The sequence below is a fragment of the Oncorhynchus keta genome, unplaced genomic scaffold, assembly GCF_023373465.1.
Source record: "Oncorhynchus keta strain PuntledgeMale-10-30-2019 unplaced genomic scaffold, Oket_V2 Un_contig_6763_pilon_pilon, whole genome shotgun sequence".
Classification (NCBI taxonomy): Eukaryota; Metazoa; Chordata; class Actinopteri; order Salmoniformes; family Salmonidae; genus Oncorhynchus; species Oncorhynchus keta.
The window spans coordinates 31,514-44,037 of NW_026289047.1; the positions used below are offsets into that span (position 1 = coordinate 31,514).

General features: G+C 46.3%; 1 protein-coding gene across 1 annotated transcript in view; it reads left to right on the top strand.

The window, feature by feature from the left end:
* The first annotated feature begins 289 nt into the window (after positions 1–289).
* The window catches only part of LOC127926086 (uncharacterized), a 68,283-nt gene continuing 56,048 nt past the window's right edge, over positions 290–12,524 (top strand). The window contains exons 1-2 of the mRNA XM_052511360.1: positions 290–401; positions 4,492–5,537. Of these exons, the coding sequence (XP_052367320.1) occupies positions 4,606–5,442 (837 nt within the window). The 5' untranslated portion in view covers positions 290–401; positions 4,492–4,605 and the 3' untranslated portion in view covers positions 5,443–5,537. The remainder of the gene's footprint in view (positions 402–4,491; positions 5,538–12,524) is intronic.

A 12,524-nucleotide genomic window follows, 5' to 3' on the forward strand; every position in this document is an offset into this window, starting at 1 on the left:
TTACCTACCTTATTGAAAGCAACAGTCTAATAAAGTATTGTAGTGATGTGTGTCCTGGTTACCTACCTTATTGAAAGCAACAGTCTAATAAAGTATTGTAGTGATGTGTGTCCTGGTTACCTACCTTATTGAAAGCAACAGTCTAATAAAGTATTGTAGTGATGTGTGTCCTGCTTACCTACCTTATTGAAAGCAACAGTCTAATAAAGTATTGTAGTGATGTGTGTCCTGGTTACCTATCTTATTGAAAGGAACAGTCTAATAAAGTATTGTTTCTGTCTCCCTAAGGGAGCCCAACCCTTCTCCAACTACACCGGCTGCGTAGAAATAATTGAAATTAATAAGCTGCGGGGATTCTACACATCCAGTGCCGTTGCCGGCAGCAACGTAGACAACTGCAGGTAAAATAATTAGATTTTCAAAGAGTCACTGGACTTAATAATATTTGTTTCCCTCTTTTGGGGCCCATTTGTCCTCCAGTGTTCCTGTTTGAAAGAAATAAAGAACTGTATTTTTTTCTCTTGGGATAGGTGCACATGCATGCAAGTATCACGCACATACACACTAGCACACTCACATGCTCACACACTCACACACACACTCAAACAGGCACACACGCGCATACACACTCACACACACACACACACACACACACACACACACACACACACACACACACACACACACACACACACACACACACACACACACACACACACACACACACACACACACACACACACACACACTGGCACACTCACACAGGCGCACAAGCGCACATAGACATCAATCTCAATGCATGTTTACATGCAAGGTGTGGGTGGGGGCACAGCCTCATATAAAATGCTTTAACATTATAGTGTGGTAAATTCCTTCATCAGTTGTATCACCAACAGTAGATACAGTCTGTAGTGGCGATTCCCTATGATCTTCCACTGGCACAGGAGAGAGCTGTCCATAACATGTCCACAAACATCAGCTTTCTAAACTTTTTGGGGTGAATTTCTCATTTATTGGCATATAAAATATAAATTGCTCCAGAACACATATTCCTATATAAAAGGTGCAGAGAGATGCATTCTATAAGCTGTGATACGGTAACAACTGCATGTGCTCTCCTCACCTGTGATAACCCTTCCTGGTCACCTGTGTTACCTATATATACACACGTGACCAGTGACCCATGACCCCAAAATATAGTGCCCTCTAGTGCACAAAACAAGTAAAAATAACCCTTGACATACAACTCCAACACAACACATTAACAGGCCAAAACAGCTCCTACACAGTCAATATATGATGTGACCATTGTCTGAACACCACAGCCATGGACTGGAACACGATGGTGAGGAACAATGGTGTTCCATGGGTGGAAGGCTTGTTCTTAGTGTTCTTAATTGGAGCGTGTTGATTGGATGGGCTGCTGCACTCACTGTGACACACACACAAAGAGATGCTCTGCTTTTTTGACACCACACTCCACAAAGCAAGTCCTGCAGGCTCTAGTTTTATCTTATCTTGATTATTGTCCAGTCATGTGGTCGAGATCTGCAAAGAAAGACCTAGTTAAGCTGCAGCTGACCGAGAACAGAGCAGCACGTCTTGCTCTTCAGTTTAATCAGAGGGCTGATATAAATACTATGCATGTCAGTCTCTCTTGGCTAAGAGTTGAGGAGAGACTGACTGCATCAATTATTTTGTTTAATAAGAAACATTAATGTGTTGGAAATTCCTAATTGTTTGCATAGTCAACTTACACACAGCTCTGACACACACACTTACCCCACCAGACATGCCACCAGGGGTCTTTTCACAGTCCCCAGGTCCAGAACAAATTCAAGAACATTTGTATTGTACAGAGCCATTGGAATGCATGGAACTCCCTTCCATCTTATACAGTGAACAGCAAACCTTGTTTCAACGCCTCTCCCCCATGTGGCCTACTTGTAGTGTGTATGTACTGACATGTATGTGGAACTAATAGATGCACACACACACGTTGTAAAGTCTTTTGTCTGTAATGTATTTTCCGTGATGCTTCGGGCATCTGATTCAGAGGGGTTGGGTTAAATGACTCCTTCACCTCTCTGATTCAGAGGGGTTGGGTTAAATGACTCCTTCACCTCTCTGATTCAGAGGGGTTGGGTTAAATGACTCCTTCACCTCTCTGATTCAGAGGGGTTGGGTTAAATGACTCCTTCACCTCTCTGATTCAGAGGGGTTGGGTTAAATGACTCCTGCACCTCTGATTCAGAGGGGTTGGGTTAAATGACTCCTTCACCTCTCTGATTCAGAGGGGTTGGGTTAAAAACTCCTGACCTCCTGATTCACCTACCTCTGATTCAGAGGGGTTGGGTAAATGAACCTCTCTGATTCAGACTCCTGCACCTCTCTGATTCAGAGGGGTTGACTCCTGTCACCTCTGATTCAGAGGGGTTGGATCTCCTGCACCTTAAATGACTCCTGCACCTCTGATTCAGAGGGGTTGGGTTAAATGACTCCTGCACCTCTGATTCAGAGGGTTGGGTTAAATAACTCCTGCACCTCTCTGATTCAGAGGGGTTGGGTTAAATGACTCCTGTCACCTCTCTGATTCAGAGGGGTTGGGTTAAATGACTCCTGTACCTCTCTGATTACTCCTCTCTGATTCAGAGGGGTTGTTAAATAACTCCTTCACCTCTGATTCAATAACTCCTGCACCTCTCTGATTCAGAGGGGTTGGGTTAAATAACTCCTTCACCTCTCTGATTCAGAGGGGTTGGGTTAAATGACTCCTGCACCTCTCTGATTCAGAGGGGTTGGGTTAAAAACTCCTGCACCTCTCTGATTCAGAGGGGTTGGGTTAAATGCACCTCTCTGATTCAGAGGGGTTGGGTTAAATGACTCCTGCACCTCTCTGATTCAGAGGGGTTGGGTTAAATGACTCCTGTACCTCTCTGATTCAGAGGGGTTGGGTTAAATGACTGATTCTTCCACCTCTCTGATTCAGAGGGGTTGGGTTAAATGATGATTCCTCACCTCTCTGATTCCTGACTCCACCTCTCTGATTCAGAGGGGTCAGGGTTAAATGACTCCTGCACCTCTCTGATTTAAATGACTCCTGTACCTCTCTGATTCAGAGGGGTTGGGTTAAATGACTCCTGCACCTCTCTGATTCAGAGGGGTTGGGTTAAATGACTCCTGCACCTCTCTGATTCAGAGGGGTTGGGTTAAATGACTCCTGCACCTCTCTGATTCAGAGGGGTTGGGTTAAATGACTCCTGCACCTCTCTGATTCAGAGGGGTTGGGTTAAATAACTCCTGCACCTCTCTGATTCAGAGGGGTTGGGTTAAATGACTCCTTCACCTCTCTGATTCAGAGGGGTTGGGTTAAATGACTCCTGCACCTCTCTGATTCAGAGGGGTTGGGTTAAATGACTCCTGTACCTCTCTGATTCAGAGGGGTTGGGTTAAATAACTCCTGCACCTCTCTGATTCAGAGGGGTTAGGTTAAATGACTCCTGTACCTCTCTGATTCAGAGGGGTCGGGTTAAATGACTCCTTCACCTCTCTGATTCAGAGGGGTTGGGTTAAATGACTCCTTCACCTCTCTGATTCAGAGGGGTTGGGTTAAATGCGAAGACACATTTCAGTTGAATGCGTTCAGTTGAACAACTGACTAGGTATCCCCCTTTGCCTTAGCTAATGGGGATCTTAATAAATCAACACACTGTGTAAAAAACCCTTGCTGATCCCTGTGTGTGGATTAAATTATGGCTGGTCCCAAATTATACTATGTTCCCTATTTAGTGCACTAGCCTACTTTTGACCAGAGCTCATAGGGTTAGGCCATTGTGCACTATGTGGGGAATAGGCTGCCTTTTGTGACTCATCCTATATGCTGAGATTCCTAGATATCTGCCCATTGTGTAAGTAATGAATTGATTGTGGTTCCTGTGGGATCGCTGCAGTTAAACCATTAATGTATTATCATGCCTGTTACTATGAGGCAGAAAACACTGACCTTCATCACATGATGAACACGTGTATCATGGAGGGCCTGTATACAGACAGTTAAGAGTTGTTTATCACAAAGCCTATTTTCAGGACAGTGGTCTTGGTTGTTTCTATTGATATCACTGCATTATGTATTTGCTGTGTTTAAATCTATATTTGTATTCAACAGAGTGCTACCGTGTGAGCCTTTACAAAACTGTTTTTCACTCTACTGGTCAATGCCAATTGATTTTCTGGTAACGTTTTACATGAAGATATGTACAGCTTTTGAGTAGTACTGTTAATACGGCCAGTGCAGCCTTAAGCTCAGTATTCCTTGGCAAGAGGCTGTGACAAGCACACAATTTCAACTGTTTATTGTAGATATATAAACTAGAAACAAATAATGAACCGTTTCTAACCTACTTATAGAGTTAGAGTCCTTTATAATATATACTTCATGTAAAGTCTTCCTTTCTTTTGGTGAGTTATTGTATTCTATGAATACTATTCCAGGTCCCGATGGGCCCCACCAGGTACCCCAGATGCCTTCACTAGAAGTCCATATGATTGGACCACCATATCCACCACTCTGAGAGGTCAAGGTTCAGCAGGAGTCAACACATCTGTATGGACCCAGCCACCACCATCCCGACCACCACCAGCTCCTACCCGCCCCTGGCAACTGGCTCCTACCAGTCCCTGGCAACCGGCTCCCTCCAGTCCCTGGCAACCGGCTCCCTCCAGTCCCTGGCAACCGGCTCCCTCCAGTCCCTGGCAACCAAGACCAGTTCCTTCCAGTCCCTGGCAACCAAGACCAGTTCCTACCCGTCCCAGGCAACCAAGTCCAGTTACTACCCGTCCCAGGCAACCAAGTCCAGTTCCTACCCGTCCCAGGCAACCAAGTCCAGTTCCTACCCGTCCCAGGCAACCAAGTCCAGTTCCTACCCGTCCCAGGCAACCAAGTCCAGTTCCTACCCGTCCCAGGCAACCAAGTCCAGTTCCTACCCGTCCCAGGCAACCAAGTCCAGTTCCTACCCGTCCCAGGCAACCAAGTCCAGTTCCTACCCGTCCCAGGCAACCAAGTCCAGTTCCTACCCGTCCCTGGCAACCAAGTCCAGTTCCTCCCCGTCCCTGGCAACCAAGACCAGTTCCTACCAGTCCCTGGCAACCAAGTCCAGTTCCTCCCCGTCCCTGGCAACCAAGACCAGTTCCTACCAGTCCCAGGCAACCAAGTCCAGTTCCTACCCATCCCTGGCAACCAAGTCCAGTTCCTACCAGTCCTTGGCAACCAAGTCCAGTTCCTACCCGTCCCTGGCAACCAGCGCCTACCCGGCCACTACTGCCAATTCCTACCCGGCCCTGGCAAACAGCCACTACCCATTCCCCACCACCAGCCCCTACCCAGCCACCAACAGCTCCCACTCAGCCACCACCACCAGTCTGCCATGCTGCCCTCTGTCTTAACGGTGGGACCTGCCATGAGCTGCAGAGGCACAGTGGAGCTCTGTCCTTCTACTGCGACTGCCCCCTACACTTCACTGGACGCTTCTGTGAGAAAGGTAGGTCTATGATTCTGTTACATACTATTTACACTAGGTAGCATACAAGTAGAATACAGCACTGTATTGGCACTAAAAGTGTAACCACTTTGGTGGCATATGCTCCTAAATAAATAATTTTCTGTGTGACCCGGAATTTTAATTTGGGAACACCAGTGCGCCTAGAATTAAAATCACCCATATAATAATTGTTGTAATGATTAATCTTCGCTTTACCGCGGCCTCCGAGTGCCACAGAGTCCTCTCTCTCCCTCTGCGGCTGCTTGCTTCCTGTTCTCTGACCACACACACCAAGCCCCGCCTCCTGTCACTCAAGCAGGCAGTACACAGGTCCTCCATGCTGTTTATTCTCTCAGCATGCTGTCAATTTATCCACTCTACCAAAACAAGAACGATGCTGCTTTCCACATGACTTCTACATGTGAATCCAGATGTTTTCTATGTTATACTATTATTTTGTGTATTCTGTGCAAAATGCTAATTAGTTAGTTACGGTAGCTAGCGTGTGCCTAGCATAAAGCTAATCGCAAACTAGCTAAATGCCATTTAGCTAAATGCTCTAAGCAAACGTTAGATCTAATACAGGCTGGTACCAGTAGTGATCAGCATATTGTTTGTGCTATGGCATGTTCTGAATCAGGTAGCCTATTGTTTAAAATATTTGTCAAAATATAACATCTCTATTAAAATGTGATTAGGGTCCCCTGGGAAACACTGACAAACACTTTGGTTCCTACCCTGTCATATCTCCTACCTGGCTTTTTCATGTGTTTTCATGCCAAACAACACCAACCATAGAATTACAATGATCATTCTATTTCTAGGTTTCAAACCGTTTACCCCAGTGTTTTGATCTATATCGCAAGGCAAATCACAATTAGATTGTTTTGCCCATATCGCCCTAACAACCTGGTAGCTTAAATGGTACCAGTAAATGCAAACGTTTGGTGGGACAGAAAGAAACAACAAGTGATATTTTCTTCCTGAAAGGAACATGTATTTTTTTCTTCATGAGATGCGCTTAAAAATGAATTAGGATTCACATAGGCCCAATGTCTCAATCAATTAAAAATGATGTGGTGCTCCTATATTTTTAAGATAGGAGAACCATTGCTCCAAATTAAAAATGATGTGTTGCTCCTAACGTTTTGAAGATAGGAGAACCAGTGCTACCAATGAAACGTGGCTCGGTTAGGCTCAGCTCATTCATGTGATGAGGATGTACTGTAACTCTCCCAGACCTCCACACTGTTTCAGTAGTTCCCTTCTAGCCTACAGCCACTCTTGGGATCACTTCCTCTTTTCAACCAAAGGCCTCAGAGGAATAAAGATTTAATACAAATTGGGAATTAGGATTAAAAATAGTAATCCACACTGAGTGACTGACACCATGTCTGTGTCCCAAATGGAACCCTATTGCCTACATTGTGGGCCCTGGTCAAGAGTAGTACACTTTATATGGAATAGGGTTCAATTTGGGACGTAGCCCACAACACCAGTTGAGTGAGTGAGAGAAACTATGAGAGAGAGAGACAAACACAGACAGACAGGTTGTATTATAAAGGATGTCAATTATTCATAGTGTGGCTAATGACAGGATCCATACGAGCAGCATTTGGCGTTGATCATCCCAAAGCTCGCCCATGACCACCTTTAACCCTCGCTGCAAATAACAGGATGACCTTGCTACTCAAACCAGCAGAGTCAGCCCATGACCACCTTTAACCCTCGCTGCAAATAACAGGATGACCTTGCTACTCACGTCGCAGAGCTCGCCCATGATCACCTTTAACCCTCGCTGCAAATAACAGGATGACCTTGCTACTCAACCGCAGAGCTCGCCCATGACCACCTTTAACCCTCGCTGCAAATAACAGGATGACCTTGCTACTCACGTCGCAGAGCTCGCCCATGATCACCTTTAACCCTCGCTGCAAATAACAGGATGACCTTGCTACTCACGTCGCAGAGCTCGCCCATGACCACCTTTAACCCTCGCTGCAAATAACAGGATGGACCTTGCTACTCACGTCGCAGAGCTCGCCCATGATCACCTTTAACCCTCGCTGCAAATAACAGGATGGCCTTGCTACTCACGTCGCAGAGCTCGCCCATGATCACCTTTAACCCTCGCTGCAAATAACAGGATGGCCTTGCTACTCACGTCGCAGAGCTCGCCCATGATCACCTTTAACCCTCGCTGCAAATAACAGGATGACCTTGCTACTCACGTCGCAGATGCCAGATTCTGTGTCTAACCCCTCCATCACCCCACACCACCCTACTACCACTCTGAACTCTTTGGATTCTGTGTCTGACCCCTCCATCGCCCCACACCACCCTACTACCACTCTGAACTCTTTGGATTCTGTGTCTAACCCCCTCCAGAGCTCCCACACCACCCTAACCCTCTGAACTCTTTGGATTCTGTGTCTGACCCCCTCCATCGCCCCACACCACCCTACTACCCTCTGAACTCTTTGGATTCTGTGTCTGACCCCCTCCATCGCCCCACACCACCTACTACCACTCTGAACTCTTTGGATTCTGTGTCTGACCCCCTCCATCCCCACCTACTACCACCCTGCTACTCTGAACTCTTTGGATTCTATGTCTGACCCCTCCATCCCCACCTACTACCACCCTACTACTCTGAACTCTTTGGATTCTATGTCTGACCCCTCCACCCCCACCTACTACCACCCTACGCTGCACTCTGAACTCTTTGGATTCTGTCTGACCCCTCCATCCCCACCTACTACCACCCTACTACTCTGAACTCTTTGGATTCTATGTCTGACCCCTCCATCCCCACCTACTACCACCCCTACTCTGAACTCTTTGGATTCTGTGTCTGACCCCTCCATCCCCACCTACTACCACCCTGCTACTCTGAACTCTTTGGATTCTATGTCTGACCCCTCCATCCCCACCTACTACCACCCTACTACTCTGAACTCTTTGGATTCTATGTCTGACCCCTCCACCCCCACCTACTACCACCCTACTACTCTGAACTCTTTGGATTCTATGTCTGACCCCTCCATCCCCACCTACTACCACCCTGCTACTCTGAACTCTTTGGATTCTATGTCTGACCCCTCCACCCCCACCTACTACCACCCTACTTTAACCCTCGCTGAACTCTTTGGATTCTATGTCTGACCCCTCCATCCCCACCTACTACCACCCTGCTACTCTGAACTCTTTGGATTCTATGTCTGACCCCTCCATCCCCACCTACTACCACCCTGCTACTAACTGAACTCTTTGGATTCTATGTCTGACCCCTCCATCCCCACCTACTACCACCCTGCTACTCTGAACTCTTTGGATTCTGTGTCTGACCCCTCCATCCCCACCTACTACCACCCTGCTACTCTGAACTCTTTGGATTCTATGTCTGACCCCTCCATCCCCACCTACTACCACCCTACTACTCTGAACTCTTTGGATTCTATGTCTGACCCCTCCACCCCCACCTACTACCACCCTGCTACTCTGAACTCTTTGGATTCTATGTCTGACCCCTCCACCCCCACCTACTACCACCCTACTACTGTGAACTCTGAATTCTTTGATTCTATGTCTGACCCCTCCATCCCCACCTACTACCACCCTGCTACTCTGAACTCTTTGGATTCTGTGTCTGACCCCTCCATCCCCACCTACTACCACCCTGCTACTCTGAACTCATTCTTAACCCTTCTTCCATCCCCCACACCACCACTACCACCCGGTCCTTCTGTAGCTCAGTTGGTGAGCACCTTTAACCCTCGCTGCCAGGGTAGTGGGTTGATTCCGGCGCCACCCATACGTAGAATGTATGCACACATGATAACCTTTAACCCGTCTGCAAATGGATGATTATATAATATATCGCAATAATATATCCACCCTGCTACTGCAAACCTTTATCATTTGACAGCAATAGAGACCTGGAGATGTGAGAGAGGGTGGAGGGGAAGGGCAGAGTTTCCCCTCTCAGCTAGAGAGAGAGAAATCAGATGATACCTGACATCTCCCTGGCTGTAGGTGCTATCTAGAACCAAAAAGGGTTATTCGGTTGTCCCCATAGGAGAACCCTTTGACGAACCCATTTTGGTTCCAGGTTGAACCCTTCTGGTTCCATGTAGAACCCTTTCCACAGAGGGTTTTACATGGAACCCAAAAGAGTACTATCTGGAACCAAAAAGGGTTATCTTATGGGGACAACCACCGAACCCTTTTGGAACCCTTTTTTCTAAGAGTGAACAGGTCTCTCTGGTCTTCAATGGCTAGCACACATACTGGCTACTGACTAGAGCTGTCTACTGTCTTACTACACATACTGGCTACTGACTAGAGCTGTCTACTGTCTTACTACACATACTGGCTACTGACTAGAGCTGTCACTGTCTTACTACCATACTGGCTACTGACAGGATGAGCTGTCTCACTGTCTTACTAACTACTGGCTACTGACTAGAGCTTCTAACTGTCTTACTACACATAACTGGATGACCTGTCTACTGTCTTACTACACATACTGACTACTGACTAGAGCTGTCTACTGTCTTACTACACATACTGGCTACTGACTAGAGGATGTCTACTGTCTTACTACACATACTGGCTACTGACTAGAGCTGTCTACTCACCTTACCCATACTGGCTACTGACTAGAGCAGGACTGTCTTACTACTCATACTGGCTACTGACTAGAGCTGATCTACTTAACCCTACTGACAGAGCTGGATGTCTTACTACACATCGCAGGCTACCCATGATCACTGTCTTTAACCATACTGGCTACTGACAGATGCCTCTGCTGTCTTACTACACATACTGGCTACTGACTAGAGCTGACTGTCTGATCACCTTTACTGGCTACTGACAAATAACAGGATGACCTGGCTACCACTAGAGCTGTCTACTGTCTTACTACACCTCGCTGCAACTAACAGGCTGTCTACTGTCTTACTACACATACTGGCTACTGACTAGAGCATGTCTACTGTCTTACTACACATACTGGCTACTGACTAGAGCTGTCTACTGTCTTACTACACATACTGGCTACTGACTAGAGCTGCCCATGATCTTACTACACATACTGGCTACTGACTAGAGCTGTCTACTGTCTTACTACACATAAAGACTACTGACCAGATCACTGTCTTAACACATACTGGCTACTGACTAGAGCTGTCTACTGTCTTACTACACATACTGGCTACTGACTAGAGCTGTCACTGTCTTACTAATACTGGCTAATGACTAGGCTGTCTACTGTCTTACTACACATACTGGCAGACTAGAGCTGTCACCTGTCTTACCCACATACTGCAACTGACAGAGCTGTCTACTGTCTTACTACACATACTGGCTACTGACTAGAGCGGTCACTGTCTTAACACATACTGGCTACTGACAGGATGACTGTCTTACTACACATACTGGCTACTGACTAGAGCTGTCTACTGTCTTACTACACATACTGACTACTGACTAGAGCTGTCTACTGTCTTACTACACATACTGGCTACTGACTAGCCAGCTGTCTACTGTCTTACTACACATACTGGCTACTGACTAGAGCTGTCTACTGTCTTACTACACATACTGGCTACTGACTAGAGCTGTATACTGTCTTACCCCTCCATACTGGCTACTGACTAGAGCCACTGTCTTACTACCACATACTGAACTCTTTGATTCTGTATACTGTCTTACCTCCATACTGTGTGGTCCTTCTGTACTCAGTTGGAAGCTTTGGATTCTGTGTAACGCCAGGGTACCCCCTCCATTCCCGGGACCACCCTACTACACACATGACTGAACTCTTTGGATTCTGTGTCTGATGGCATCCATATTATACACCATTACTACCATACTGGCTACTGACTTTAGAGCTGTCTACTGTCTTACTACACATACTGGCTACTGACTAGAGCTGTCTACTGTCTTACTACACATACTGGCTACTGACTAGAGCTGTCTACTGTCTTACTACACATACTGGCTACTGACTAGAGCTGTCTACTGTCTTACTACACATACTGGCTACTGACTAGAGCTGTCTACTGTCTTACTACACATACTGACTACTGACTAGAGCTGTCTACTGTCTTAACACATTTGGCTACTGACTAGAGCTGTCTACTGTCTTACTACACATACTGGCTACTGACTAGAGCTGTCTACTGTCTTACTACACATACTGGCTACTGACTAGAGCTGTCTACTGTCTTACTACTCATACTGGCTACTGACTAGAGCTGTCTACTGTCTTACTACACATACTGGCTACTGACTAGAGCTGTCTACTGTCTTACTACACATACTGGCTACTGACTAGAGCTGTCTACTGTCTTACTACACATACTGGCTACTGACTAAGCTGTTACTGTCTTACTACACATACCATCCTGACTAGAGCTGTCTACTGTCTTACTACACATACTGGCTACTGACTAGAGCTGTCTACTGTCTTACTACACATACTGGCTACTGACTAGAGCTGTCTACTGTCTTACTACACATACTGGCTACTGACTAGAGCTGTCTACTGTCTTACTACACATACTGGCTACTGACTAGAGCTGTCTACTGTCTTACTACACATACTGGCTACTGACTAGAGCTGTCTACTGTCTTACTACACATACTGACTACTGTCAGAGCTGTCTACTGTCTTACTACACATACTGGCTACTGACTAGAGCTGTCTACTGTCTTACTACACATACTGGCTACTGACTAGAGCTGTCTACTGTCTTACTACACATACTGGCTACTGACTAGAGCTGTCTACTGTCTTACTACACATACTGGCTACTGACTAGAGCTGTCTACTGTCTTACTACACATACTGGCTACTGACTAGAGCTGTCTACTGTCTTACTACACATACTGGCTACTGACTAGAGCTGTCTACTGTCTTACTACACATACTGGCTACTGACTAGAGCTGTCTACTGTCTTACTACACATACTGGCTACTGA